Source organism: Scatophagus argus, chromosome 8, assembly GCF_020382885.2.
Source record: "Scatophagus argus isolate fScaArg1 chromosome 8, fScaArg1.pri, whole genome shotgun sequence".
NCBI classification, from domain to species: Eukaryota; Metazoa; Chordata; class Actinopteri; family Scatophagidae; genus Scatophagus; species Scatophagus argus.
Genome location: NC_058500.1, coordinates 25,313,469 through 25,339,839, shown reverse-complemented (window position 1 = coordinate 25,339,839; position 26,371 = coordinate 25,313,469). Strand labels below are relative to the sequence as shown.

General features: G+C 40.9%; 2 protein-coding genes across 4 annotated transcripts in view; both read left to right on the top strand.

Moving 5' to 3' along the window:
* Positions 1 to 263: 263 nt before the first annotated feature.
* On the top strand, positions 264 to 13,486 carry LOC124063256 (zinc finger protein PLAGL2-like). Of its 2 annotated transcripts, XM_046396712.1 has the most exons (3): positions 264 to 457; positions 3,588 to 3,672; positions 5,793 to 13,486. In XM_046396712.1, the coding sequence occupies exon 3, from the start codon at positions 6,228 to 6,230 to the stop codon at positions 7,521 to 7,523; it is 1,296 nt and encodes a 431-aa protein (XP_046252668.1). In that variant the 5' UTR covers positions 264 to 457; positions 3,588 to 3,672; positions 5,793 to 6,227; the 3' UTR covers positions 7,524 to 13,486. The 2 variants fall into 2 exon arrangements, with proteins under 2 accessions (XP_046252668.1, XP_046252667.1); XM_046396711.1 differs by lacking the exon at positions 3,588 to 3,672.
* A 1,806-nt stretch (positions 13,487 to 15,292) lies between these two features.
* mfn2 (mitofusin 2) overlaps positions 15,293 to 26,371 on the top strand; it is a 31,001-nt gene continuing 19,922 nt past the window's right edge. Inside the window, exons 1-9 of one of the 2 annotated variants that reach the window (XM_046396594.1) lie at positions 15,293 to 15,674; positions 15,973 to 16,051; positions 18,240 to 18,421; positions 20,171 to 20,306; positions 20,439 to 20,601; positions 20,763 to 20,887; positions 21,404 to 21,512; positions 22,255 to 22,362; positions 23,019 to 23,172. In XM_046396594.1, the coding sequence (XP_046252550.1) occupies positions 18,244 to 18,421; positions 20,171 to 20,306; positions 20,439 to 20,601; positions 20,763 to 20,887; positions 21,404 to 21,512; positions 22,255 to 22,362; positions 23,019 to 23,172 (973 nt within the window). In that variant the 5' untranslated portion in view covers positions 15,293 to 15,674; positions 15,973 to 16,051; positions 18,240 to 18,243. The remainder of the gene's footprint in view (positions 15,675 to 15,972; positions 16,052 to 18,239; positions 18,422 to 20,170; positions 20,307 to 20,438; positions 20,602 to 20,762; positions 20,888 to 21,403; positions 21,513 to 22,254; positions 22,363 to 23,018; positions 23,173 to 26,371) is intronic. The other variant, XM_046396592.1, reaches the window with a different exon arrangement.

The following is a 26,371-nucleotide window of genomic DNA, read 5'->3' as shown; positions in this document are numbered from 1 at the left end:
AATTGAGTCGTATTAGGTACAGAGGAAAGTTAACAGAGTGAGGTTTTACTGTTGTGAAAGGGAGACATGCAAACACTTTGTAACTGCACTGTAATTTTACAAGATCTCTGAGTCACAGCACCTCAACAAAGTATTGTTTTCTAAGTGTTTTATTTTAGAGCTTCATTTGAAACGTCTTAATGGTTAGAATGGGCTGCTTGTAGCGTGCACATACACAACAGTATTATGTGAATGTGAAGATCTGGTTCCTTCTGGAGTTCCTCTGAGCCAGCACAGTCTGCCTACTACAGAGACGTGAGCCCAGGGTGTGACGTCATTCTCCCAGAATGCATGGCTTTCAACGCGGCGCCCAGTAGTCCAGGCCCAGACTCTAAGAAACATCTTTAAAACTTGTTCTAAAATGTCGATGTGGATACGGAATGGAGGCTGAACGGAGAGCTGGACTAAGGAACAAACTGTAAGTAGCGTGGCGCCCGTGTCTGTTAACCTAAGCTGGAGTTTAATCATGCTCGGCAAAGTACAGAGTATTTAGCTCCCACAAGAAAACTCCGTTACAACTTAGTGAAGCGCTCATCTTTTGTTTTTTAACCAGCATGCTGGCTCGGCTAACTCTCGAACTCCATCCACAGCTACACTAACACATGCAGGGACGTTCGTTCGATATTAAACAGTGTAAGACGCACACAAATCTCCAAACACTAAACCTAGTTTCACCTCCGCCGCCGAATTTTGTAAACGCAGAAAGGCTAGCAGTCAAATTTAGCTCCGGTCTGGTAATGACCCCGTTCCTCCAGTCTCTACTAGTTTAGACTTCGTCTTCATTGTAGTCAAGACAGCGTTTTTCACAGAATATGTGCTTTCAACAAGACAACCATTTTGGCAGTTATATTAAATCAATGGAAAGGGTTTAAGCAGTTTAAGTGTGTGGATTAAAGCTCCACGACAGTTCCATGTTGATGACCCACAAGATGGCACTGCCAGCTCCCACTACCATACTCTTCATCGTTTAGTCCATTTTTATGTTCATTATTCTTTATTGACGTTGAACGTTGAAATCAAAATTAGAAAAGATGATTTATGACAGATTTAGCTATTAGCTAATTTCCACCTGCAGTCCCCAGGTAGGTACACACAGATACAATCACCAGACACTAAAAACATTCACTTACACATAATACCGTAACATAGTTTCTATCGCACTATTATGTATACAAGCACACTTCAACATACATATACCAGTACACTCATCCATCCATTTTTAAAAAAGACAAACTATAAAATTACAATTCATTAAGAATAAAATCTGAATCACAGTCAAGTTAATGTTGCCATGAGTAGTTGTGTAATATAAATTTTCTTTAATGGTGGAGAAGTAGTATTGTACATAGTCTTAAATACCAATGGAACTTCTAAAAGAAGGCTGAGATTTTCAAAGTAAAAGAGACTGTAAAATGTTACAGTGATGATGATTTAATGATTTTCTGTCTAAAAAATGTTAAGGCTTGTTTAAAAATACTTACACAGTTTGACTGGCCTGAGACTGGCAAGATATACAACAATGGAGATGTGAAAAAATAAAAGCATGCAGGACTGTTTTTGATGCTTCTGTTGATAATGATATATATATATATATATATATCTCTAACAATATTATATATGTACTTTATATAAAGTCAAATTGAAATCTAAAACCACACGTAAATGTTTAACCTCATAAACGTTTTTGAATAATTCTCCATTGACACTAGGCTGTGGTTTGTTTTTGTCTAGTACCAAAATACATTGTCACTGTTTCTGAAGTGTTCGTGAGAGCTTAGCAGTCACTTGTTCATCATGAGTGTATATGACTGTGTCATCAGCATACATCTGATTTTCTGCATCCTCAAACAGATAGATCATTTGTGTGTAAGCTGAATAACAGTGGCCCTAAAACTGAACCTTGTGGCACTTCCATTGTGCATGATTTTGTTAATGATGGTTAGTTATTTATATGAACACATTGTGAACAACCGGTGTACATTCTTAATGAAATAACTATTGAAACTGTTTGACACAGCTAAGCTGTCCTGTTGTAGCATCTCATTTATCATGAGCTCAGCGTTTTCACTTTTAGGGCATTCTTTCTCTGTAAGTTTATCGATACTTTTCCAAAGCTTTTGTGGATTCCTGTTTTTCTGTAGATTATTATCTATAAAGTCATTTGCCTTGGGGTTTCTTAGTTGTGTTGTGACTGTCTTTCTGAGTTGTTGTTGTTCATTAGGTGATCTGGTTTTAGCTTCTTTTTTTTTTTTTAAGAGCAGAATCCTTCTTTTTCATTCATTGCCATAAGGCATTGTTAGACCATGTTAACAGTTGTGTACCCAGATCCCACTTTGGAATATATAAGACATATTTTTTTCCTCCCTCCATTATACAGTATATATCTTTTTGTAGCGCATCCTGGATGGTTATCCTGCTGCTAAAGTAAGATTATGATCGGAAAAATCTGTAATGAGATTGTACATTTCTGAGATGTGATTATCCACATTTTTTCTACTTGACTTTCTTGAGTTGTTGAGTTTGAGTTGAGAGAACATCCAATGGTGGTAAATGTATTTAAACTCTACTTGAGTAAAACATGAGAAAACTGAGCACTTTAAAGTAAAAGTCTCATGTAAAATTAAGTTATAAATTAAGTTATTACAACAGCTACAGAAGAACTCATAATACAATAATATCACGACGTTGTTCCCAAGATAATGGTATAATCACAACATACATGATGCATAGTCAAATAATGTAGTGTTTAATAGTAAAGAGATGCAGCCAAGTGTAAATGTCACAGCACTCATAAGTCACTCATATAGTCTCACCTTGTTAGAGGGTTTTTTGTGGTGGAAAATCTGTTTAAGTTTAACATATTCAATAATTGTTTTTAACATGAGGATAAAAGGGAAATACTCACAGAAGGCATTGAGTGTAGGATTTATCATTATGGACTTATTTTGCAAAGTCTCCAAAAAAACACTGCATTTCAAAACTGAACTATAAAGGGATATTTTTGCACTGCAGCCCTCGATAGAATGATTTACGGCTAGCTTCTGGGCCGAAAAGAAAGAAGTTTAGTTTCATATTTACTTTTACATGCAGGATGAAGTGCATGACACATTCTACCTCTGGAACACCGAGCTGTCGCTAAGACTGTCAGTTTCATGTCCACTCTTTGGTGAGCACAGGACGGCTGGAAGCCATGCTTACGTTAACTCAGCTTATTTCTCTGATAACTTATGATGCAGAGGCCTGATGAGTAAATCCTTTACCTGGTAAAAATATATAGTTTTAGTTAAAATGACATTGATCTGATTTGAAGCAGTTAATAAGTAATCATCATGAAATGTTTTAATGTGCCTCCACCCAGCCCACAAATGGTGCTTATGAATAACTGATGAAGAAAGTGTGCTAGCAGTCAAAAACCACGAAGGGAGACATTGCAGTAGCCTATTACACCACGGCCAGCAGATTGAAAAACAGCAGTGACAATAAATCTGCTTTCTCATCTCAGAAGTTTAAAAAATAAAAAAAACTCTTCGCTCTCCTCTCACTCATAGAACAGCTCCGGACAGAAGCAGAATCTGGTTGTTTTTTCCTCTAGAAGTCCTCCTCCCTCCTCCAAATCTTCCTGGCTCTCAGCAGGTCTGACCCTCCTTTGCACTCACCACACTTTATCATTTGAACAAAGAGATTTGAATACATCTGACTTAAACAGATTTCTCTCTGGAAGACGGAAACTACGCTCCACAGTTATTTTTCTTGATGACGGCTACCTGCAAACTCTATGATAGATAGATGGATAAATACTTTATTGATCCTGAGGGAAATTGAAGATATCTATCTATCTATCTATCTATGCTATGCTAGGCTTCATCTCAGCTAATTTGAGTCACTGAACCTGACGTCTTAGCAATGTTTGTGATGTTGATGCCTTTTAAAAAAAGTTTCACACAAATATTACAGAAATAATATAGCATGCCATGGGCTTAATGGTGCCAGCAGACATAAGCAGAAGGATGAATCTTAGTGTTTGGATTAAGGACTGACCTTACTAACTGGCAGACAGCTGCTGCTAGCTGGCAATCTCTGCAAGACAGAGCTTTGGGCAATGCCCGGTGGAGCTAGGTCACTGGAGGAATAAATATTAGAAGTCAAGAAGAGTTTAATTTGCTAAGTTCCTTATTTAACTTCTGAATGACATGGAAATGTACTTCAGTTGCCATTGGTACCTGCCACTTGCTGGCTTGCAGCTAATTTACAGGTATTCTGGCTGTTTTGGGTCAATAAAGCTGTGATCAAACTTGCACAAGTAGCACAAAATTAACACAAATGATCCCACAATCAAACTTAAGTATAACACAGGGCAAAAAATTTGCATCACTTTGTGTGTAAACTTGTTTGTTATATGGTGTACGGTGCGAGCACAGCAGTAGCTTATCTTGTTAGCCTTAGATAGCTGATTACCGGTAACTTGTTAGAGTTAGGTGGCGAAGTCTTTGTAGTACTCAGCTCTTTCATATTGCTCATTGTGATATATTATGGATTTTTTTTCATAACCACTAAAACCAGTAGTAACATTGAAGAAAGTCAGCATCTGTCTTGGAAGAAGGGTCATGTCATGAACTTCATCATCTGCTCCCTGATAAAGATGACTGAATGTTTTCAATGAATTTAAAGGCCAGAGATTTTTTTTTTAAATTTCATTAATGATGTGGTTTTTCTGAAATTGATACTTAAGCATTTGCATTTGTATTACCATTTATATTTAGTGTTTAACCGTTGTTAATATTTGTAGAAGGATAAAATGTACATGGCAGATTGTTATTGCTATAATAATTTACTGTACAGTATTGTTAAGTAAGGAAAGGTGGATTTGAGTGGTGAAAAAGTTTTAATTAGTTGCAATTAGGTCACTCCCTTTAAACCTGTCAGACATGCATCACTACTGTCAGATGGAACATTCTTTGTTTTAAATTATTATACAAATTATTATACAAAATCCAAGGTCCTTCAAGTTTACTTTTTTGATTCACTCAAGTACACTTAATTTTAGAACTCTGAGCTCAAGACATCTTGACACATATTCAGACTTAAACTGATTAATCATCAATACATTATATATCATAATGTATATATGACTGGTATAAAATATGCATGGCCAGTGGATTTCTTTTTCATCTTCCAGTCCTCTTGGCCAAAAATGAAATTCTGGGTGTTGTTTGAACATTTTTTGCAGTTGTCTGCGAACAGATTGTATGATAGAGAAAACAGTCCTGTGTGGGACTTAGTCCAATCACCACCCTTCTCTTTGCTAGATTTAATACCAAAGTCTGTCTTAAGAGGAGTCGGTCTCTGAAGTATCAATATGTGATAGGCCACGTCCACATGCGTAAATTATCCACCACCCGAACACAAACTCAGTGGGGTACCCCATCAAACCTTTGAACCCCAATAAAGCTTGAATAACACCAAGAGATAACTAGGTGTGGATAATGTGGTGACATTTAGGAATATAAACAAAAGGATGTGATAAGTTGCCTGTACTGTGGAGAGCAGTAAAAATTGATTCAGTTCAAAAGACAAGGGGTTTTCATTGAAACTCATTGGCACAAATGTCCAATATTTAAAAGGTATATAAAAAGTAAATATTGCGTATACTCCAGGGTCTTGTGGAGTAAAATGTGTGAATTATGTTCAGGAACATACCATTGATACCAAAAAGTATCATTTTACAAAATGACACTGTTTTTTTTGTTTTGCAGGTCTGCAAAGATGTTTAGCTGCCTCTGTGATTTCACTGGTGTTCAGAGCTGCTGAATGCTAAAATAGACTGTGGGCCAACAAGAGCTCTTCTCACGGAACACACAGATCCAGTCAGAGCTTCCAAAGCTCCCCATCACAGCAGCCCTTTTGGGGTTGCTATGGCAGCTGCTGTCACAGAGACCAAGTGCTGGACACAGGCTTGCCTCAGTAAGGCAGGACAAACCACTAGTCATTGCTGCAAAAGACCACCAAATAGTCAACAAACAGCACTTAGCATTAATTCTAGCACTCTAAGTTAACAAAACGATCAAAGGTGTTGTAGACTGATGGTCAGCTATCTGGAGAATCCTCATGAGTCTTGTCTGTGTCTGCTCAGGCTCTTGGCTAGAGTCCCTGTGCGGCAGCAGAGCCAGTATCGTTCCATGTGTTAGACCATGTTCCACCAGCAGGACCATTTGAAGAGCCAGCTGCAAGAAAGCCACTTAGCCACTAGGCAGCTCTTCCACTGCCAGGAGTGTGGGAAGCAGTACAACACCCAGCTGGGATATAGACGCCACCTGGTGGCAGCCCACAGTGCCACAGCGGGCCTTCCCTGCCCAGAGGGGGCGCCTTCCCTGCTTGAGCACCTGGGCAGCCATATTGATAGGCCTCCACCATCAGAGGGAAACACTAACGCTGCTGTGCCAGTGAGAGAGAGGAAGTACTCATGTGAGAGATGTGACCGCCGTTTTTATACTCGTAAGGATGTACGACGTCACGCCGTGGTGCATACAGGGCGTCGTGACTTCCTGTGCCCGCGCTGTGCACAGCGATTTGGCCGCAGAGACCACCTGACTCGCCACTTGAAGAAGAGCCATGCCCAAGAGTCAGGGTTGATGCCACCATGTACACCCAGCACTCCTGTGACTACACCAACCCCTGCCCCCCAGTGTCCGGTGAAGGAGGAACCCAGCCCCGTGACCTCTGATATGAGCTCTGTCTCCAAGGAGCCCATGGAGACTTACTCCAGGGACATGTACAACTCATACCCCATGGCCAACCCTGTCCCTGGATTGGGCCACCCCCATGGTCTCATGCAGGGCTCCTTGTCTTCGGGTATGAGTGTGGGCCGCCACATGACTCCTCAGTCTTCTCACCCCCACCACCATCACCTGCAGGCCCCAGCAGCTCCACAGCAGCAGCCCTACAACAACATGGCCAGGTACCAGCACAGCTCTACCTCATATCCTCGTGCCGACGTGGACAGTTTCCTGCTGGACCTGCAGAGTGCTCCACCACCTCATCTGAGTGTGGCCAATTCCTCTACCTCTAGTTCTGCCTCCCCTCAGAGGGAGGTGCTGGGTGAAGGAGTGGGTGCTGTTTCCGACTCCCATCTGCTGTCCAGGAGCCCTGCTATCTCCTCAACTGAGCTGTCCTGCACCACTAACATGGACCTTGGGCCTCTGCTGGGCTTTTTGCCTTTCAGCCTGCCGCCTTACAGCCCTCACATGGGGATGGGAGGGTTAGTGATGAGCTATCCACCTGCCACCACCACCGCCTCCTCTCCATCCTCCTCTACTGGGCTGTCCTCCCAGGCTCCAGGTCCTTTCACTTTCTTCCAGCCTCCCCAGGCTCATGTACCCCAGGGCCCCGGAGCCCACAGCCACAGCCAACTACCTCAGGCATACAGCAGTCCTGCTATGAGCACATCTAGCTCCCTACCTCACTACTACCAAGCCTTTCAACAGTAAACAGTTCTGTTCCCACAAATGTTTTTCATGGAAAGGGCAAAACATGAGAACAACATCTTTGTATAACAAATGTTTAACTTTAGGCTGTCAATGCTAAAGATGCTAATCTTAGTTGTTTTTGCTGAACACAACAAATCACCTCGTCAGTATTACCTCATTATTTAATAAGGAAGCTTGAACCTTTTGAGGAAATGTAGGCACTCTCACTACAACCAAAATAGTGTACTATTTCTTTTTGTCAGACTTGTTACCAATAGTCCATGCACTTAACTCTCATTACAGGAGCTGCACACCAGGGAGAGTCGTCCAATTTTAGGTTATCATGGAAAATACTACAGTGTTAGGGAATATTTGATCCAGTGATGTATCATGTTTCTTACTGAAACTAATGTGAGAATTTTTCATTTTAGAATACTGGAGAATAAATGGCCTCACAGAGTGGCACAGTATGTACTCAATTACAGTTAGTGAGTACATGCAAAAAAAAAAAAAAAAGAAATTGAAAAACTCAAAACTCAGCAGCAATGATGCAATATCTGGTGGTTAACACATAAAAATAAAATAATGCAGTAAAGACCTTTCCTTCCAGTTATCCAGCATTACACCAACTGATATGTCTGCAACAAGTGCATTAGTAGATCTGCCATTATTTCAACAGGTGTAAATTCATGTGGAATTCAGAATTGGGCATTTGACCTTTTGAAGTCTCTGCAGGTTTAGCCTAGAACAGTAAGAGTTAACAACTGCTGTAAGGCTAGGCTCTGATATAATGATACTATAAACCCAAACCCATCTATTATTTGTCAGATGAACAGCAAATAAATGATATCACACACTTCCTGAACTTGAACAGCAAAAACATTTATATTCTATCAGAATCCAAATGTCTTTTGTTATGTTCTTAATTCTTATGCCTTGATGTTGGCAAAATATAGCATAGCAGTTCTTCAAGTCTGAATTCCATATGCGAAGATCCTGGTGATTTTTAGAAGCAGTTATGAGATCACAGCAGCATGCTGACACAAACTATGGCTAATTTTTTGCTCCGTTACATAACATCACCAGATTAAAATACAATTATTTTGCATTTTCAACCACACCAAATAACATAAGGCAGAAAGCTGCTGAATTTTTAAAAAGATAAGTTCTGACCTTGTGGGCCGTAACATTTGATACAACAGATGGCATTCAGACAAAGAAATGTTGATTTAAAGAAATGATCTTGAGCTCCATATACTCCCAATATATATGGATTACCTGAACAGTTCATCCAAAAATGAAAATTCATCCATTAGCTACACACCCCAATGGTGACGAAGTTTCTTAGTCCGTGGCAAAACAGTGTTGCAGCATTCTCTCCCTTAATTGAAGATTATTATTTTTTATATTAAATTATTATTCAGTTTCCCTGAGGGAGTCATCCCAAAGGGATCAATAAAGTGAGGTCTAGGTCTCTATGCTGGGGACCTGTTTTAAAATGTACTTAACTTTAAAGCCACTGTACAAGATCAGATAGATCTCTGTATATCTCAGTACTTTACTGCTATATGGAAGCTTCTGTTACATATTGTTTAGAGAAGCATGGACGTGTTCAAGCTTGTGCACCCATTTCAGACAGGTGTAGCGGGTGTGGGGCAGAAACAGCACCTTATTAGGTGAGTTAAGCTGTATATGGTATTTTAAAATACAATGTGTGAATCTTTTCATCCCCTCAGGTTCCCAGAGCTCCAAATCTGAAACAGTCAATCACTGAAAATATTTGCAGTGCTTCAAATTTGTGACATTACTGTCTCTGGTGCCAGACCTGAAGCTTCCCTGATTCTACAGCATTACCAAAACGTGCTCCGTTGACATGTTTGTCTCAACACACCTATTGGTGGTGAGAATTGTTACTTTCTTTTTCTGTGAATTTCACTTACCAGAAACGGTGTTGTTTTGCCAGTTGGTTCACTGGACCACCATGGTGAGTGGGCCCCCTCTTCTCTACCCTGTTAGATGAGGTTAGAGAACTGGACTCCAGCTGTCTTCACCTTCAGCGCTGAGTCTCAGGTGCAATCTTCCAAATCTTGTCTTTGTGTAAGTTTAACTCAAATGTTTGCAAACGAACCCGCAACACTGTCAAGCATTAGATGATCACAGCACTCCCAGGACGAGCAAATGAACAAAGAACAAGGGCATGTAGGTTTTTCATACAGTTTCTGTGAGTCACTTTATCTGTCATAGTTACACATTGTCCTACCTGTGTAGGGCAAAAACAGAATCTTAAGAGATAATAGGGTGGTTAGATCGTCCTTATCGGTCCTGTCCTTGGACGTGGCGAGGGGCCCCTGCAGTCTGTCCTTACTGACACATGGAGCACAGAGAGAGAGGCTCCCACAGTCTGCTTGTTTGCTCACAGGGTGGGGTCCCCGGCATCTACCTGTTTGCTGAAGTCCCAACATTATTCAGTTTATGAAAATGCTGCAACACTTGTTTTACTGTGAAGTTTCAGAAATATTTTGTGGACTAAGAAACTTCGTAGAGCTTTCATGGACATGGGTGTAAGTAGATAATGACTGAATTTTCATTTCTGGATGAACCGTTCTTTTAAAATGCTTGCATTTTCGCAGGGATCATGTTTACTGCAAATGGAAAGCAGTGGGTGAATCAATCTGAAATTCCTGCAGACTTTAATTGCGGTCAGTCACAGTTTATCTGTTCCTCCCCTCCTCCTGTGATGCTCCCAGCACCCTCAGCGTGTCCTTGGCATCTCTGTCTGAATGAGGCCTCACAGAGCAGTGCAGCAGATGTTTGTTGTGTGGCCCTTAATTCTTTTGAGTCTGCTGTGTTTAAAGGTGAAATAGAGAAATCTGATATGCACAGTTGCTAACCAGATCACTGATCTCAGGGTTGCTGCCTGTCGCTTCGAAAACAAAAAAAAGCATGTATTAGTTTCTTAGGTGTTATAGAAATTAGCCCTGATGGCCATCCAACAGAACCCGCGGTCATGTGTTTATAAGATTTTTGGGAATAAAATGAAAATGATTTCATTATAGTAGGAGTTGGTCGTCCAGAACTGTAACACTGAGTTTCAGAGGAGCTAGAAAGCTTGTCAAAACAATTTAACTCATGGAAAGCAGAAAATCACCTGTACACTCACACCTTATGTCATACTAAGGAAGCACTTTGCAATATGTCGCTTTATCTCTTGTCCGGATTGTCCAGCCCTCTCGCCCATTTATGTATTTTCAGTATGGGAAGGTGGAAACCCTAGCTAACATAATGTGACCTGGGGCATTTGGGAACAGCCATTAGTTTGCCTTTAATTGAGGCAAATGGAAGTCTCAAAGTGCTCCCTGTTACCTGTATTTGTTCTTTTCAGACTGGACCACTGGATTTGAGCAGAGTCTGTCACCTGCTTGTTTTGAATTTACTGAAGTTCTACAAAGGCCTTCCAGAGCACTTGTCCTTATTCCCTACCTTTTACTTTGCCACTGTTGGTATTGATGGCCATTCCTTCAAGACTGTGGGACTGGATGTCAAGAGTTCTGATGAAATGAGGACTAAAACTCACCCCCCAAACCTCTTGTCCTGGCTTCCTCTATGCTGCAGGGCCTCAGGAAAACAGAGAAGGGAAGCAATTAAAGAGCTGTTGGTGTGTTGACATTCAAGGTTCCTTTAACAGTGTCACATTGCAGCATGACAAAAAAAATAATGGATCCTAATTGGCAGCCTTCCAATAATGGACACTCCACTCAAGAAATTGGTCAACTGTAGTGGATATGGAGGTGCCCTCCAGCTGGATGTTGTGAGTGATGTGATGTGATCTTGGAAAGAAGATATCTAGAAAGAGTCCAATTGTGCTTTCTATTTTGCCTTAATTCCATGAACTTGATGTTGAAGGAATTCCTTTCCTGGCATTGTAACCAGCCTCCAAGTGTTGCACCAATGTCTTAAAATGCTACTGTTGTGCCTCTCTAAGAGTGTCTGACCTTTTGACAGGGTTTAAGCACTTATGACATTTGATCTGTACCTCAGACGCATACAAATGTGGGTTTCTGTTTTTATTTGTATTTGCTTCTAGTTATTTTTGGCTCTTATTTGTGCCATTAGATTGAAACTATAAAAGTAGATTTTATGAATCTAAACTTTTTATCTAGCGGCAGACATTATAATTCAGTCAAACTTTCTACCTCTACCATGTCATATATCTTTTTGCAAAAATCATTAGAAATAGTTTTAACCTGTAACAGTTAGACCGTTTTTACCACTGTTGAAGATGGGGATATGTTCAGAATTCAACTTTGAAGGACCAGGTACACAAAAGTCCCATTGGTCTATTCCAGGGTCAAACATTGTTCTCTATATTTGCCTTTAATGATATATCTACTTATTTACTACCTCAGAAGAGACAGGTGACTGTCCATCTAACTGCAGAGAAAATGTCTGTGTAGAGTTTTATTTTTTGTCAGAAAAAGCACATGTACTTTGTAGCTCCATAGTTTTTTACTGAGATTAGCTCACAGCAAAAATAATGTCTACTGCAAGACCCAGTTCACACTGCATTTGTTCACACTGCTTCTTCAGTCTGGGATGTTTATGAATCTGGGTTTCGATCTAAAGGAATTCTACAGTTATATGTTGTGACAACACTTTGGTGGTGTGGATACTCGCTCTGAGTGTTTGACCTGAAAGCAACATCATCACTAACTATCAAACTGTGCCTGCTTTGAGTTGAGCGATGCTGATTTATCAAAAACAATTCCAAACACTTGTTGGTTCCAACCTCTCCAGTGTGGCCGTTTGCTGCTTTTCTGTCATTCTAAATGGATTACCTTTTTGTTTTGTTGCTTTTATATCAGGCAGTTTTAACATATCACTGTGGGCCCTGGAAGTGATAAAGGATGTTCAACTTTATTTTATGATTTGCAAAAATATCCCCCCCTAAATGAGGCTACATTCCCCATTTGGGGAACCAGACAATTGGGCTCCCTGAAGGCCCCATGTTCAGGGTGTACCAATTAGGTCATGGTAATTTGATCAATTGAAAAGTTGTGAATGTACGCCACAAAAATATCAGTTCAGCTTATAAGGAGACACTGTTAGATGATCTGACACACACACTTCATTTGAACCATACTGAGGCCTGTGAAATGCCCAGTTTTACATTTTACTGACAAGTAGTACCTGTAACAGCTGTGCAATAATGACTGCTGTCAGGAGGAAAGGCCGAAAAGTTGTGCCGTTACTGCACCATGCTGTTATTGTATGAATCCGTTCTATTAACTGTCAGTGTTAGCTTCTTTTAACCATAACCACCATCCTTTCGTAGTGTTGTTTCAGCAGTTATAAAATTTACCAAAACTTTGAGGTTTTGGATCAGAGAACAGTAATATGAATGACCTTTCTAAAGATCATTTTTAATGACTGTGGAAAGCAATGACAAATGATGGTGGCCTACTAATTGGAGCATGAGATGAAAAAACCTCATAGGTCAAAAACAATTTTGTGTTTGTGCAAATTGCTACAATCTCAAGATCACACGGGGCTGACAGCAGATTTTTGCACAGTGGAAGCCCCCCAACTGCAATAACTTGAGTTATTCACGTTACATTTGAGAGTGGTACATGTCTGCTCTTGCTGCATAGCATGTGATGTGTTTGAAGATGGGACAGTGTGTCTGTGCAACAATACTAAATACAAGTAGAAGCATTCCAGACTGAATGTAAAGAAGTGCAGAGCAAAGGATACAGAAGACACCAGGATTCATTTCACTGAACAATCGCTCAGTACCTTTGTGGTGCCTGCATTTAGGTCGGCCCTGAGAACCACTACGATGCAGGTGTCACAGCCTTTAACTTAGATATGTTTTGCATTAGGTGTTTGTATTATCACTTAATAGATTAGAAGACAGTGAAAAGGAGTTGTCATTTTCTGATTGTCTGAACATAAGGTAATACAAAATAAATAATTCTTTAGATTTCCACTGTGTTCCTGTGTTTTACTGTAATGGACTTGACAAGTTGGAATGTGGTCTATAATTAACCAAGCATGCTGACCCTAACCTATAGGTACAGTGAAAAGACATTAATATTGTACTTTTTAAGTACAGGTATCATCTGCATAAGATGTTAATATTCATACTAGCGATGATGGAACATCCTCATTTGGAAGTTTGTTTGAGTTTTTGAAAAAAAAAAACAACCAAAAACTCAGTTTCAGCCTTAAATTAACACCTTCAGGTTAGTCTCTTCCAGTTCTGGTTTAAGTAACATGCAGATTTACATTCATGGTACTAGTACAAAACTATATATGTTAGCTGCATCAATTTTGACTGTCAGAGTATGTTCACACATGGTGGAAAAGGGAACTCTAAACAGGAACTAACTAAAGTGCGCAAACACCATCCCAGAGAGGTGAAGTAAATGTGTGCCTTACAAGGATATTGCAAATACAGTGGCTTGCGAAACTAAAGTGCAGGAACAGTGCAGGTGCATTTATACAGAGACTTGATTACACACAGGTGGATTCCATTTATCATCGTTAGTCATTTAGGTCAACATTGAATCATTCAGAGATCCTCACTGAACTTCTGGACAGAGTTTGCTGCACTGAAAGTAAAGGGGCTGAATAATTTTGCACGCCCAATTTTTCGTTTTTTTATTTGTTAAAAAAGTTTAAAATATCCAATAAAGTGTGTTCCACTTCATGATTGTGTCCCACTTGTTGTTGATTCTTCACAAGAAATTACAGTTTTATATCTTTATGTTTGAAGCCTGAAATGTGTCAAAAGGTCACAAAGTTCAAGGGGGCCAAATAGTTTCGCAAGCCACTGTAAATACAAACAAGACTAACATACTTTCCATGTTGCTCATCCGTAGATGGTGGACTTATACCGGTCCTGTGCAGCTCTGCTCTACAAAGGAGGGTTTGTGTCAAGGGACTGACTGGGAATGAAAAATGGCCCAGGACCTTTTGTCTCAGACCAGCCCACCAATATTCCCCTAATGGTACACCACTCACACCCATGCCACATAGGATTAGAGACCAATGTAGCAATACTTTTTGTAAAATAAATGTAAAGTAGAACAATGCATGGATCAGAAAGCCTCTCAGTATCTGGTCTTACTGCTGTTTTGCATCCTTCTTTTTATTTGTCCAGCTTAGGCTCCTCTACCATAGTATTTATCCCAATGTTATTTAACAGAGATGGGGAAAGGGATATCCCCCAGATAAAGTTAGAAGGGACTGGACCCAACAGCAGTAGGTCGGTGCCAACTCACCTGGGCTACTCAGCCACACACAGCACTTGGGTTGTGTCTGTTTTTATTTGTCGGGGCCAATATTGTTTGAAAATATGTATACTGTACTTGTACATGAGTCTGATGTAGGGACACAGTCCTTCTAAGGACAGCCTGTCCACTCCCTATTAAACACCATTGTACAGAAAGTTTCCTGCAGTTCACCTAGGGGGCACGCGAGAGATAGTCCTCAGGCTAAAATAATTATTTACACAATTATTTAGTTTTAGTAGAGTCTACTAATGCCAGTTCGTTTTTCTTAAAAGGTACACGGCGTTAGCATTCTGGTTACTGCTGTAAACTGGCACGTATATATATATATATATGTATTTTATTTTATTTATTTATTTTTTATTTTTTTTGCACCTGAAAAGTTACATTTTGAGGTTGCACCTCCATAAGCCCCCTCCATTCTGGACTATCTCGCGAGCGCCCCCTACATAACCAGAAGTAGTAGAGTTAGAGTTTCCTTGGCAGGGAGACAGGGAGGCGTCGAAACATGTTGTCGCGATATTTCCGCCTGGAAAGGGCGGTACTGTTATGATTGTCCTCTTGAAGCGCGACGTCCCGAAGAAAGACCAAATTAGCTCGTATTGTGCTGAAACGAAGGTGTGGGAGACCGCCGTTAACGTCCACTGGGATTCCCATCCAACGTACGCTGTTCTCATTACTGCCAGTGCTGAAAATTACACGGAAAAATCAGTTTGTTGCCAAGGCCCCACACGCCCCCTTCACTTAGCATAGGTAGCTAACACTAATTACCAACTTTAATCACGTAGTAACGTCGTTGGCTAGTTGAGTTGTAAGGGTTTTAAAAGCCGAGTGGCCAAGATGCAAGAGGATTATTTGTAAGGAGCGATCCCCATCCACGGTAAGTAACCAAACCGAAATAGATGGACTGTTACTCCGCAGGCTACTGGAGTGGCTGATGCTACTTTAGCAGCTAATGAAAGATAAACGTAGGACTTGTTAGCTTGAAATGTATCATGGATTTGTTTCTACACTGCGCGGTGTCATGCCAGTCAGGACCAGGGAATTTTAAGCAAATATACAGCAGAAGGACAGGGACTGACATCTGAGAGATTTTAGGAACTCAATGTTAAGCAATTTGACATATCTTTACAAAGGCCTCCGCGCGCTGTTATTTAACTAAATGGATTTTGTCTCAGCTGGATGACTCGTCTTTCAACTTGGGACCTTCTTACATGTAATAAGAAGAATTACCTGGGTTTTGAAGAGTTGAATAAGGTATTTTGACTATGCGTACTGTGTTACCTTCATATGTGTCAAAGGTCACAGTTGAGTCCCGTCCATCGGGCGCTTATCGCATCATAACATTTAATCATTTTACTGTCTCTAATTACGAGGATATTCGTAATTGCTTTCGGCCTCGTCAAAGTTGTATATTCAGATTAAATAAATAAATAAATAGAATAGATATAAGAACAGAAATAGATGAATAGAGCAAGACAGCACAAGGTGCTACGATTGCTGTCATTCATTGGCTGATGACCTCAGGTCAGGTAGGGGTGTCACACACTTGACTGCCTGTGTATGAAAACTGTTTTGGACTCTATTTGCATGTATTTTCATTGTTCTGTGTCACCTTCATGAGGGAAGGAGGGTAAACAGTCCTTGTCCAGGGTGGGGTGCTTTAAAATCCACTTGTGGAGGCAGTCAGTGTATATGTGACTAAGGGGAGGCAGTGTAGTCCCAGTCACTCTTTATGCTGTCCTCACCACCCGCTGCGGGTCCTTCTTGTCCGCTGCTGTGCAGCTAGCAAACCACACAGTGCAGCAGTAGGTCAGGATGCTCTCAGTTGTGGCTCGATAGAAATGAATCAGCAGCTTTTCAAGGAGGTGAGCTTGCTTCAGCTTCCTGAGAAAATTGAGTCTCTGTTGGGCCTTCCTTACTTGATAGTTGTTTCTGGTCCAGGTGAGGCCTGCGGCGATGTAGACTGAGGTATCTGAAGCAGTCCACCCTTTCTACTTCCTGTCCATGTATGCAGAGAGCAGAGTGCTCGGCCAGCTTTGATCTCCTGTAGGCTGTTATAATTTCTTTTGTTTTTGCTGTGTTTAAGTCCAGGTTGTTATGGAAACATCATTGTGCCAGATGTTGGACCTCCTCCTCATAGGCTGTCTCGTTATTGCTGGTAATCAGTCCTACTACAGTGGTGTTAGTGGGGTGAATAGGTGAGCAGTCATATGTGAGGAGGGAGAAGAGGGAAGACTGAGGACGCACCCCTTTGCTGTTCCTGTGCTCAGGGTAAGAGGGGTTGAGGTGTGTCCAACCCCCACCCCTCTGACATTCTGGAGTCTTTTTCTGAGGAAGTCCAGTACCCATGCATGCTGTGAACCACCCAAGTTGCTCAGTTTTTGAACCAGTTTGTGTGGAATTACAAACAGCATGTTTACATATGTTGTTGTGATCCAGGTGCGTTGGGGCTGTTATGATTGTATCCTCTGTCTGTCTGTTTGCTCGATATGCAAACTGGTGCTGATCAAGATCGGCAGGGGTGACAGCTTTTATGCGAGAGAGAACTAATGTCTCACAACAATTTGTGACATGTGGGTTAGAGCAACTGGGCAATAGTCATTCAGACAGTTCGCTTTGCTTTTCTTAGGCACAGGGATGATAGCGAATGCCTTATTGTGGTTCTCTGTGTTTTGCCGGTTGAAACGAGCGAAGAAATGGTTCAGAATATCAGGGAGAGTATTGTGTATGGGGCTTCAGGCTGTACAGTTGTCTCTATAGCCAGTGACGGTGTTTATCCCCCTGCCACATGCACTGTTTTGGTCATTGTTGTTAGTGCTCTTCTATATATACTGTTTATATCTGCACTTGGCCTCCCTGACCCTCCCCTTCAGCCTTTGCGCCTCTCTGTATTCCAGCAGAATCCCATGCTCTGAGCATGCTGCATGTGTATTGCAGTTTAAAACAAAAAACAAACAAACAAACACCTGTTTTGTCTATCTTTTCAGTGCACCCCTGAGTTTGAGGTAATTATTACTTGAAAAAGCAACAGTGGCAGTATGAGTGTATTTCACACAATGATGATTAAATTTAGCAAAAAAAGAGTTGTTAAATCTAATGAGGAATTTGCCAAATTGGTAATACTGTGTCTTGTCTGTGTTTGTCTGCAGAACATTTGTGATTATCAGTAGATGGGAGTCTACTGGGTCATCTAATATGTTTCAGTGATCTCTCTCTCTCTGTCCTTCTTTCTCTCTCTTTGTTATATAGTCCATGGCATTAAGGAGTTTGTCATAGTATATAGTGACAAGGTGATGGTATTAAAATAGGGCCTAAATATTACATTTGCTCTAACCCTGCTGTAAATGTTTGTCTCATTTAATTGACACATTTGCAAGACATGGATAATTTGTCATGTGTGTGACTGTAAGTGAGACTGTTTTATGTTTTATCCTCTGTCCAGTGCCATGTCTCTGGTGTTCCCACGATCTAACACCAACACAGTCCACGGCAAGAAGGATAAGAGACTGATGGCGGAAGTGAATGCATCACCCCTCAAGCATTTTGTGACAGCAAAGAAGAAAATTAATGGGATCTTTGAGCAGTTGGGGGCTTACATCAAGGAGAGCGCTTCGTTTCTGGAAGGTACCCTCCCGCCTGCATTTTGCTCTTCGTTCCCTTTTAGACATGCACACAAGTCCAAGATGATCACTTGCCAAATACGATTTGGCGAATAAAAGAAACGAGATCAGCCACCGCTGGCAGGTTGTCCACATAGGTCTACTTCACGACAAACTCTGATCACAACATATAGGTTGACTGAACATGTTTTGTTTTCCATTGACACTACACTGATTACATCATACAAAGTATGTCTGTCAATAATTGTATCACAGTTCTTTGATTGGTCCTTGGTGTTATGTCGCTAGCTCAGTGTTTCTGTTCTTAACATTTATCATTGGTACCTAGTGTTTCACACAACTCTGCATGAGATACCATTGCACAATCAGGCACTTTTTATTTATCTTCTGTTAGAGGGAACACAATGCACTTGTTTTCAATACATATTTACTTTTCTACCTGCATTATGGCAGACTTAAGTAACTTAATGTGTGACGCAATTTTCTGTGACTGTAGCAATGTGCAGGTACCTCTCACACACTTACTTCCCTTAACAAACTTGCTAGACTACATCACATGCACAGGTTACCCAAAGTATGAAAGGTGAAAGTAGTCAGTGCAGCAAGACATCCCCTATAAATGTCCCACTAATATCTATCATATTATTATTACTGAGGTGTCATTGTTTCCTCTATAGTGACGCATGGTTCAAGATTTTTGCACCCACCTAACCCATTTTGAGAGCCAATCCACACCACACCCCTAAAAATGTGCACTACTCAACCACTCACACTTGACCCTGACTTTAGGCATTATATTAGCACACTTGTATGTTTGTGAGGATAATCAGAAAGAAGTCTTTACAGATATCAGTGACTTACAATAAACACTGAATATCCACCAAACCAGGGCTGCCCCTAATGAAAAAATAATGATTAAAAAAAATAAATAGCCGTCCCGGATTGTTTCGTGTGGTAAGAAAGCTCTTTAAATGTGTAGGTTCTTATTATTTTGTCGTAATCTGAAAGGGCAGGATGACATTTTATGGGGAATGTCAGTTAAGGGAACTTGGGATCCGAGTAAGAAAAAAAGGAAGAAAAGTCCTTTTTGGCGTTGCTAATATCCATACTGCTTCTGGCTGTTGACTGGATTGGAGCTTGCACACACAGGGACAGAGACTTTGTGGTGCTTTCAGGTGTCCCTTATAAGCGCTGTAATCTACATCACGTTGTGTGGAAAAGCTCACTAGCGTCGACCAGGACATCATGGTGCATGGCTCAAGTGCACCTTGTCAGCTCAGAAATCGATTCTCATATTGCCACCGGGGTTGTTTAAAATGGGAAAGTTTTCTTTTATTTTCCTTTGTTGAAATACACAGGCCACATCTGTCATTGCGTTCTTGTTCTTCCAAAAAGTAAAGTCGGACCAAGTGTGCATACATTTGGGATGGTAAAAAGATGGTGATGGTTAGATGGTGAGTCAGTTGATTGCAGACATTGAATACAGTGTTACAGTGTTTGTTTTTGGCCCGGAAAGGGAAAGGTTGGGGAAACTCTGCAATAGACAGCGTCACACCGTGAAGTACAGAGGGAGAGCTGAGTGATTGTACTGTGCATCATATAATGTCCCAATGTTGCATGTTCAGATTAAATGTGGCCAAATTTCATCGGTCTGAAAAGAAGTATGATGCAGTTATGATGTAGTTATTAGCCTGATATCAGGCTAATAGAAAAAATGATCTGTTTCTCATGATGTTTCTCTTTCTGATGTTAGATACTTACAAAAATGATGATCTGGACCCAGTCACCACGGAGGAGCAGGTCCAGGATGTTCGGGGTTACCTGGTCAAGGTGGCGGGGATTGGAGAAGTGCTAGCCCGCAGGCATATGAAGGTGGTCTTCTTTGGCAGGTATGTGTAGATGGATAGATACTTTATTGATCCCGATCCTGATCTGCTGGTTTTTTAGTTTTACAACTTGGTCTGTCAATGATGTGTCCGCAGATGAAATGGTTTAAGGCGCTGCTGTCGTTTGTTTTGTAGGACCAGTAATGGTAAGAGTTCAGTGATCAATGCCATGCTGTGTGACAAGGTGCTGCCGTCTGGAATAGGACACACCACCAACTGCTTCCTGAGGGTGGAAGGCACTGATGGCAACGAGGCCTTCCTCCTCACTGAAGGCTCTGAGGAGAGGAAGAGCATAAAGGTCAGCAGAACTCACTAAGTGTCTTTACATGTATACAGGTATGCCAGTCACCTCGTCTCCAGTCTCCACAAGTCCAGTCTGTGGTAGTGGAACGTTTGCTGTGTGTGTGTGTGTGTGTGTGTGTGTAAACCCAGCTAAATGCCGATGTTGTGTATCTACAGACGGTGAACCAGCTGGCCCATGCGCTGCACCAGGATGAGGACTTGGATGCTGGCAGTTTGGTCTGTGTCATGTGGCCTAAAGCCAAGTGTGCTCTGCTCAGGGACGATCTAGTGTTGGTTGACAGGTCAGACATAAGTTATTTATCCAAAAAGTAATTTCCATCACTCATTTGTCACATTAAGCTTTGACCAAAGTCAAGATATTGTTAAATGAATGACTCTTTCTAAGATGGCATATGTGAGTTATTATTCCACTCTTATTAGAATGGTGGAATAAAAGTTGCAAAACTGCCATTTGTAATTATATGTGACATTTGTGACTGGAATTTAGCAAATACATTGTCTTCATTGCATTTAAAGTTGTTCTTCTGGCACTGTACTGCATCCCCCAATTTAACTTTAATAATAAATAAAATGACATGAATATGACAAAGGATTTTAGATTTCTATGACTAAGAGTATGCACAGCATTTTATACCGAGGTGAAGGCAGGGACCCTGAGTGTAGGTTTAGCTGTTTTAAAGTGGTAAGACTGAAATGAAAAAATACAGAAGAAGGATCGTTCAGTTTTCCCTTGTCTTACCGTGCTCACCTGCTGAGGATGGCAGTTAGTTTATTCTTCTTCCTGCTTCCCTCTTCAGCCCAGGGATCGATGTTACTACAGAACTGGACAGCTGGATCGACAAGTTCTGCCTGGATGCTGATGTGTTTGTTCTGGTGGCTAATTCTGAGTCCACACTAATGCAGACGGTAAGGCTTGAATGGTCTGTGACGTTTGAGACAGAAACTGTTGTCTCCTCTGTATCTGGGTGAACTGTTGGTGTGGTGAGATGAAAGGGGAGTTATTGTGGTAAATAAAGTTGTTTTCACACCTGTTCATTTGTTCTTGTTACACATTGTAACATTTCAGCTCTGGTCACGTTCCTGTTTACACTGATTTTTTAAAAAGTGAACCAAAATGAGTATACTTGTAGTTATACATACAGATTGGAATGGTCATTTTTGGCATCCTATGTCATCAGAGCATCATCAGAATCCACGTATGGAAATCAGTCTCTGGTGTCCAAGTTTATGTAACACTTGAGTGTTCTGTGTATATTTATGTTCTTTGGTGTCACAAATGCTAATAAATGAATGACAGATTGTGAGCATTATTTGTATCGTTAGTTTACAGATCGATGGCATGTTATGAATAATTACAGGTAGAGACAGGAGGAAAACACTTCATAAATTAACAATTTTCAACGTAATTTTACCGTGGGATTGCTGTCACACACTTTTTAATGTACTTGAACTAACAAAGTGCACAGAGTAGATATAAACACAGCAGTATTAAGAGCTTGTGACATAATAATCAGAGAAAAAGACTTGAGTTTGTTTTAACCGAACAGATTAGGTGTGAGAGAACCTTAAATGCCAATGCAGTGCTAATATTTTAAATGTATATTCCACTGATCCCTTTTGAAACTGACGTTACGATATCTTTGTACAGGAAAAGTCCTTCTTTCACAAGGTCAATGAGCGGCTCTCTAGTCCCAACATTTTCATCCTCAACAACCGCTGGGATGCTTCAGCCTCAGAACCTGAATACATGGAGGAGGTCAGTCAGTGTCCATTTGGCTGAACACTTACACCCTGAAAGATGCATAAAAATGAAAAACATGCTTTGGGTTTTTTTTATGGTTTATGCTGTGTGTGTGTGTCTGCGTCTGCTGTACTACCATCCAAAAGCAGTTTATGCAGCTTCATGGTGCTGACTCAGAGGTGGTCTTAAATTAGGCAGGTTACTGGTATTATTATAACTGGTATTTCCACCATGAGGAGCACGCCTTGCTGCATAGGCCTCTGCACTCCCTGACTAATATCCTGCATCCTTGTCAGTTATCCCCAGTGTTCTCTAGCCATGTTGATACTATAGTTGATATATATTTGCCCAGGTTAGAGTGGTTACCATTGTTGCATTCCAGACCTCTGGGTTTTGACTTGACTGGACCTGTAGGATTCATTTTGTGTGGAGTTTGTGTGGGTATCCTCTCAAAGTCCGAAGACATACATATCAGGGCAGTCAGAAACTTGTCTGTAAGCATGTCTGTCTTGGCAACCCGTTGATGGCTTTTAGCCTACCTCTTGCCTAATGTACAGAATTACTGAAGTAAACCAGACTATGGCATCACTGTCAAAGAAGAAGCTGGTTGTGCACTCTCTGCATTACTTGTTGCAGTACATGTTTGATAAAATGTGCCGTTGCTGTGTCAGGTCCGCAGGCAGCATATGGACCGATGCACCAACTTCCTGGTGGACGAGCTCGGTGTGGTGGACCGGGCCCAAGCCAGTGACCGCATCTTTTTTGTCTCTGCCAAGGAAGTACTCCAGGCTCGTGTACAGAAGGCTCAAGGAATGCCCGAAGCAGGTGTGTATCACAAAAGCTTTTGGAAAATATCCGTTGTAAACATCACCTGAATATTAAATTCCACAGTACTAAGGCAGACAAATGATCACTCAAGTCACTGATGATCACAGAGGCAGTGGGCCACAGTAGTATCTTGTCTTGATGATACACAGTTGTATCTTATATTGTCTGTCCGTCCATCCAGCTGTCCTGTTCTTGTGAACATGATATCACAGGAATATCTTTAGGGGATTTCAATTCATCTATCCGGGATGTACACTTTGATTGAAAGATGAACTGATTAGGTTTTTGTTAACAAAGGTCACTGTGACCTCACAAAATGTATTTTTTGCCATAACCCAAGAATTTATTCACAAATTGTGACAGATTGTGACCATATTTTACATTTGATCAGAAACTGAATTTGTGACGCTAACCTTGAGTTTCCATGTTAAAACTGTGCTGATTGTATAGATATTCTGTGCTGCAAAGTTGAAGATGCATGTGAAGCATCTATGTTATAGAATTTATAGCTTCTTTGTAGCAATGTCTATAAGCATTGTAGTCTACCACAAGCTCATTGGTTTTAATAATATTGAGCCTCAGGTAATTGTTGTTGCACCATGTGATGAGTCTGCACAAACAGAGATATAAACTGAACTTGATTGGTGTGTGTAGGTGTACAACCATCAGGCAGCAGTTTTAGTTTCAGCCTTTTATCGCAATTTTAGTAAAATTGTTAATTGAGCCAATGTTAATTGAGCCAAACTCAACTCACGCAGTAACAGACAACGTTAGCTCAAAGTCAACAACTGTGATATGTTATACAGTTTTCACAAATGTGAGAAGATAGACATGTTCCTAATGACTAATTTTAAAAATTTAAAAATTAACCAGGCTGAAATTTACTACTACTCATGAACTCTAGGAGTGGAGTAGAAACTAGTTTCTTGAAAACCCTAGATAAAACGGTTAATTCTGAAATTGCTCTACAATTACTAAGAACAGAGGGATCGAGGTTCAGTTTCTTTAAAAGAAGTTGCACCAAGGCATGTTTTAAAGCAGAGGGAAAAATACCATTTTCTGAGGAATTGTTTATGATAAGTAAAATAATAGGACTGATAGCATTAAACGTCTCTTTGAGAAATTTAGTGGGACTGACGTCAAGATTGCATGTGGTTGGCTTTGTGTGTGCCATTATATCTACCAAGGAGGGTAGAAAGCAGTGTCCCTGTGGGTATGTAGAATCCCATCCGGTGGCGTTATTTGATTTCTGATGTTGGTAACTTTCTGGCTGAAGTGGTGTGGAAAGTTATTGCACAGCTCCTCAAATAGGTCAGTAAAAACACATGGGGGGGAGTAATGGTAATGGTGACCGAATCGATGACTCAAAATAAAATTCTGGCCTCTTTACCTGCCTTTTGATATGATTTCATTTGTCATGCCATAGTTGGTGAAATATCTCTTGTTTTGTTTCCATTTGTGCACCATTCTTCTACACTCCTTTTTTTTTTAGAGCTTTGTGGATTTATCCAACCAGGGCTGCAATGATTTCGCCAGTTTTTTGACTTTGAGAGGAGGAATTGAGTTTAGGACAGACTGGGAGGTGGAGAGCAGCTCCTCTGTATTAAAATTAGAATTAAGATCAGTTTGAACGGCAGAAGCCAAAACATCAGAGAACATACTAGTAGATGTTGAGTTAAAAACCCAGCGATGGACAGGGAGGGGTGCAGTGAGCTGATGAGTTAAAATGGCATTAAATAAAACGGATTAATGATCGGACACACAGATATCCTTGATGTCAAAGTTTAAGACACTGAGATCATAGTGAAGGACCAGATCAAGAGTGTGACCTTTTGAATGAGATGGGTCCCAAACTTCCAGGGTAAGATTAAAGGATTCCTCAATACCCATAAAATCAGAGTGGCTGACAGGGGCAGCAGACATGGATGTTAGAATCACCTAAAGTGAGTGTTTTTCTTGAGATAAAATGTGACAGAACCCTGGCAAACCCTTGAGAAAAAGCACTATTAGGCTTGGGTGGTCTATAGATTATAAAGAGAAGTACAGGGACTTTGGAATGGATCATAAAACCAATGGGCGGGTTACCTCAATAAGTGGACTGCAGTCATCTTCAGATAGCCCTGTTTCAGGCAAGATAAAAAAGTCCAGACTGTTAAAAGTAATAAGATTATGACATAAAATATTAAGTGACCTGATGTTTAAAATGCTAAATTTTTGCTGGTGTAAAAATAAGAGATAAAAGAGTTTGCTGAAGGACCTTAATTAAGTTTTTAGGATTAACAGCAGAGGGGCATGAACTGGCACGAGCTGGAAATTGTAGGTGTTAATGACCGCCTGAGTTACAGCTGTGTTGTGTTCCTGGGCTGCTGGGCACAGTGATGGGGCATGCAGGGAAGGCAGGGCAATCAGAGACAGAGCGGGAATTTCGGAGCTTGCGATGAAAAGGCAGAAAGAGGTCTTGAAGTGGATCAGAATCAGAATCAGAATCAGAATTCCTTTATTAATCCCTGGAGGGAAATTCTTGAAACAGTGAGAAAGATCGGGAGCGTCTGTAACAGGCTGCACACGTATCGACGCATGCGCACTGTGTGATGAGTGGTTGTGGATGAGTGATCGGTGCCAGTGGATAGTCCTGCATGAGGAGAGGACTGGATTGGATGTTTGCAGATAGCATCCGGCTGCCTTGCTTATTAGGGTGAATGCCTTTTCTGCCAAAAAGGGAAGCAGGGTCCCAGAAGTTAAAGCTATCAATAAAAATCGATCTGGGACCCAGAGGGGGACTGGAGCCAGGTGTGTAGACTAAGGATCCTGCTAAAACATTAAGCACCATGACTCAAAGATAGAGTAGGGCCAGAGACAAAGCTGATTTTTCCAAATCATTAAAAAGTAGGTTAAAATCATTTTTATTCCGTTCAGACTGCGACCGGGATGTGTCATTTGTGCCGATGTGGAGCACTATTCTTTTAATGGAGGCCAGGAGTGAGGGGAGCAAGTCTTTAATTTTGACAGGGACTGTGGCACCAGGGAAGCAGTGAGTGATGGAGTTTATAAAATGGATATCTCTGGTTATGGAGTATCCAATTATTGATGTGGTTGGTGGAAAAAGGGGACGGGAAGGGGTTGAGCCTGTGCTCCCTAAGCAGGAAAGCGGACAAGCAGCTACTCTTGCCTGGACTGGAGACAGTGATTCCGGTTG

What these genes read in the sequence shown, in the direction of transcription:
- LOC124063256 (XM_046396711.1), top strand. Translation starts at nt 6,228, where the DNA reads ATGTTCCACCAGCAGGACCATTTGAAGAGCCAGCTGCAAGAAAGCCAC.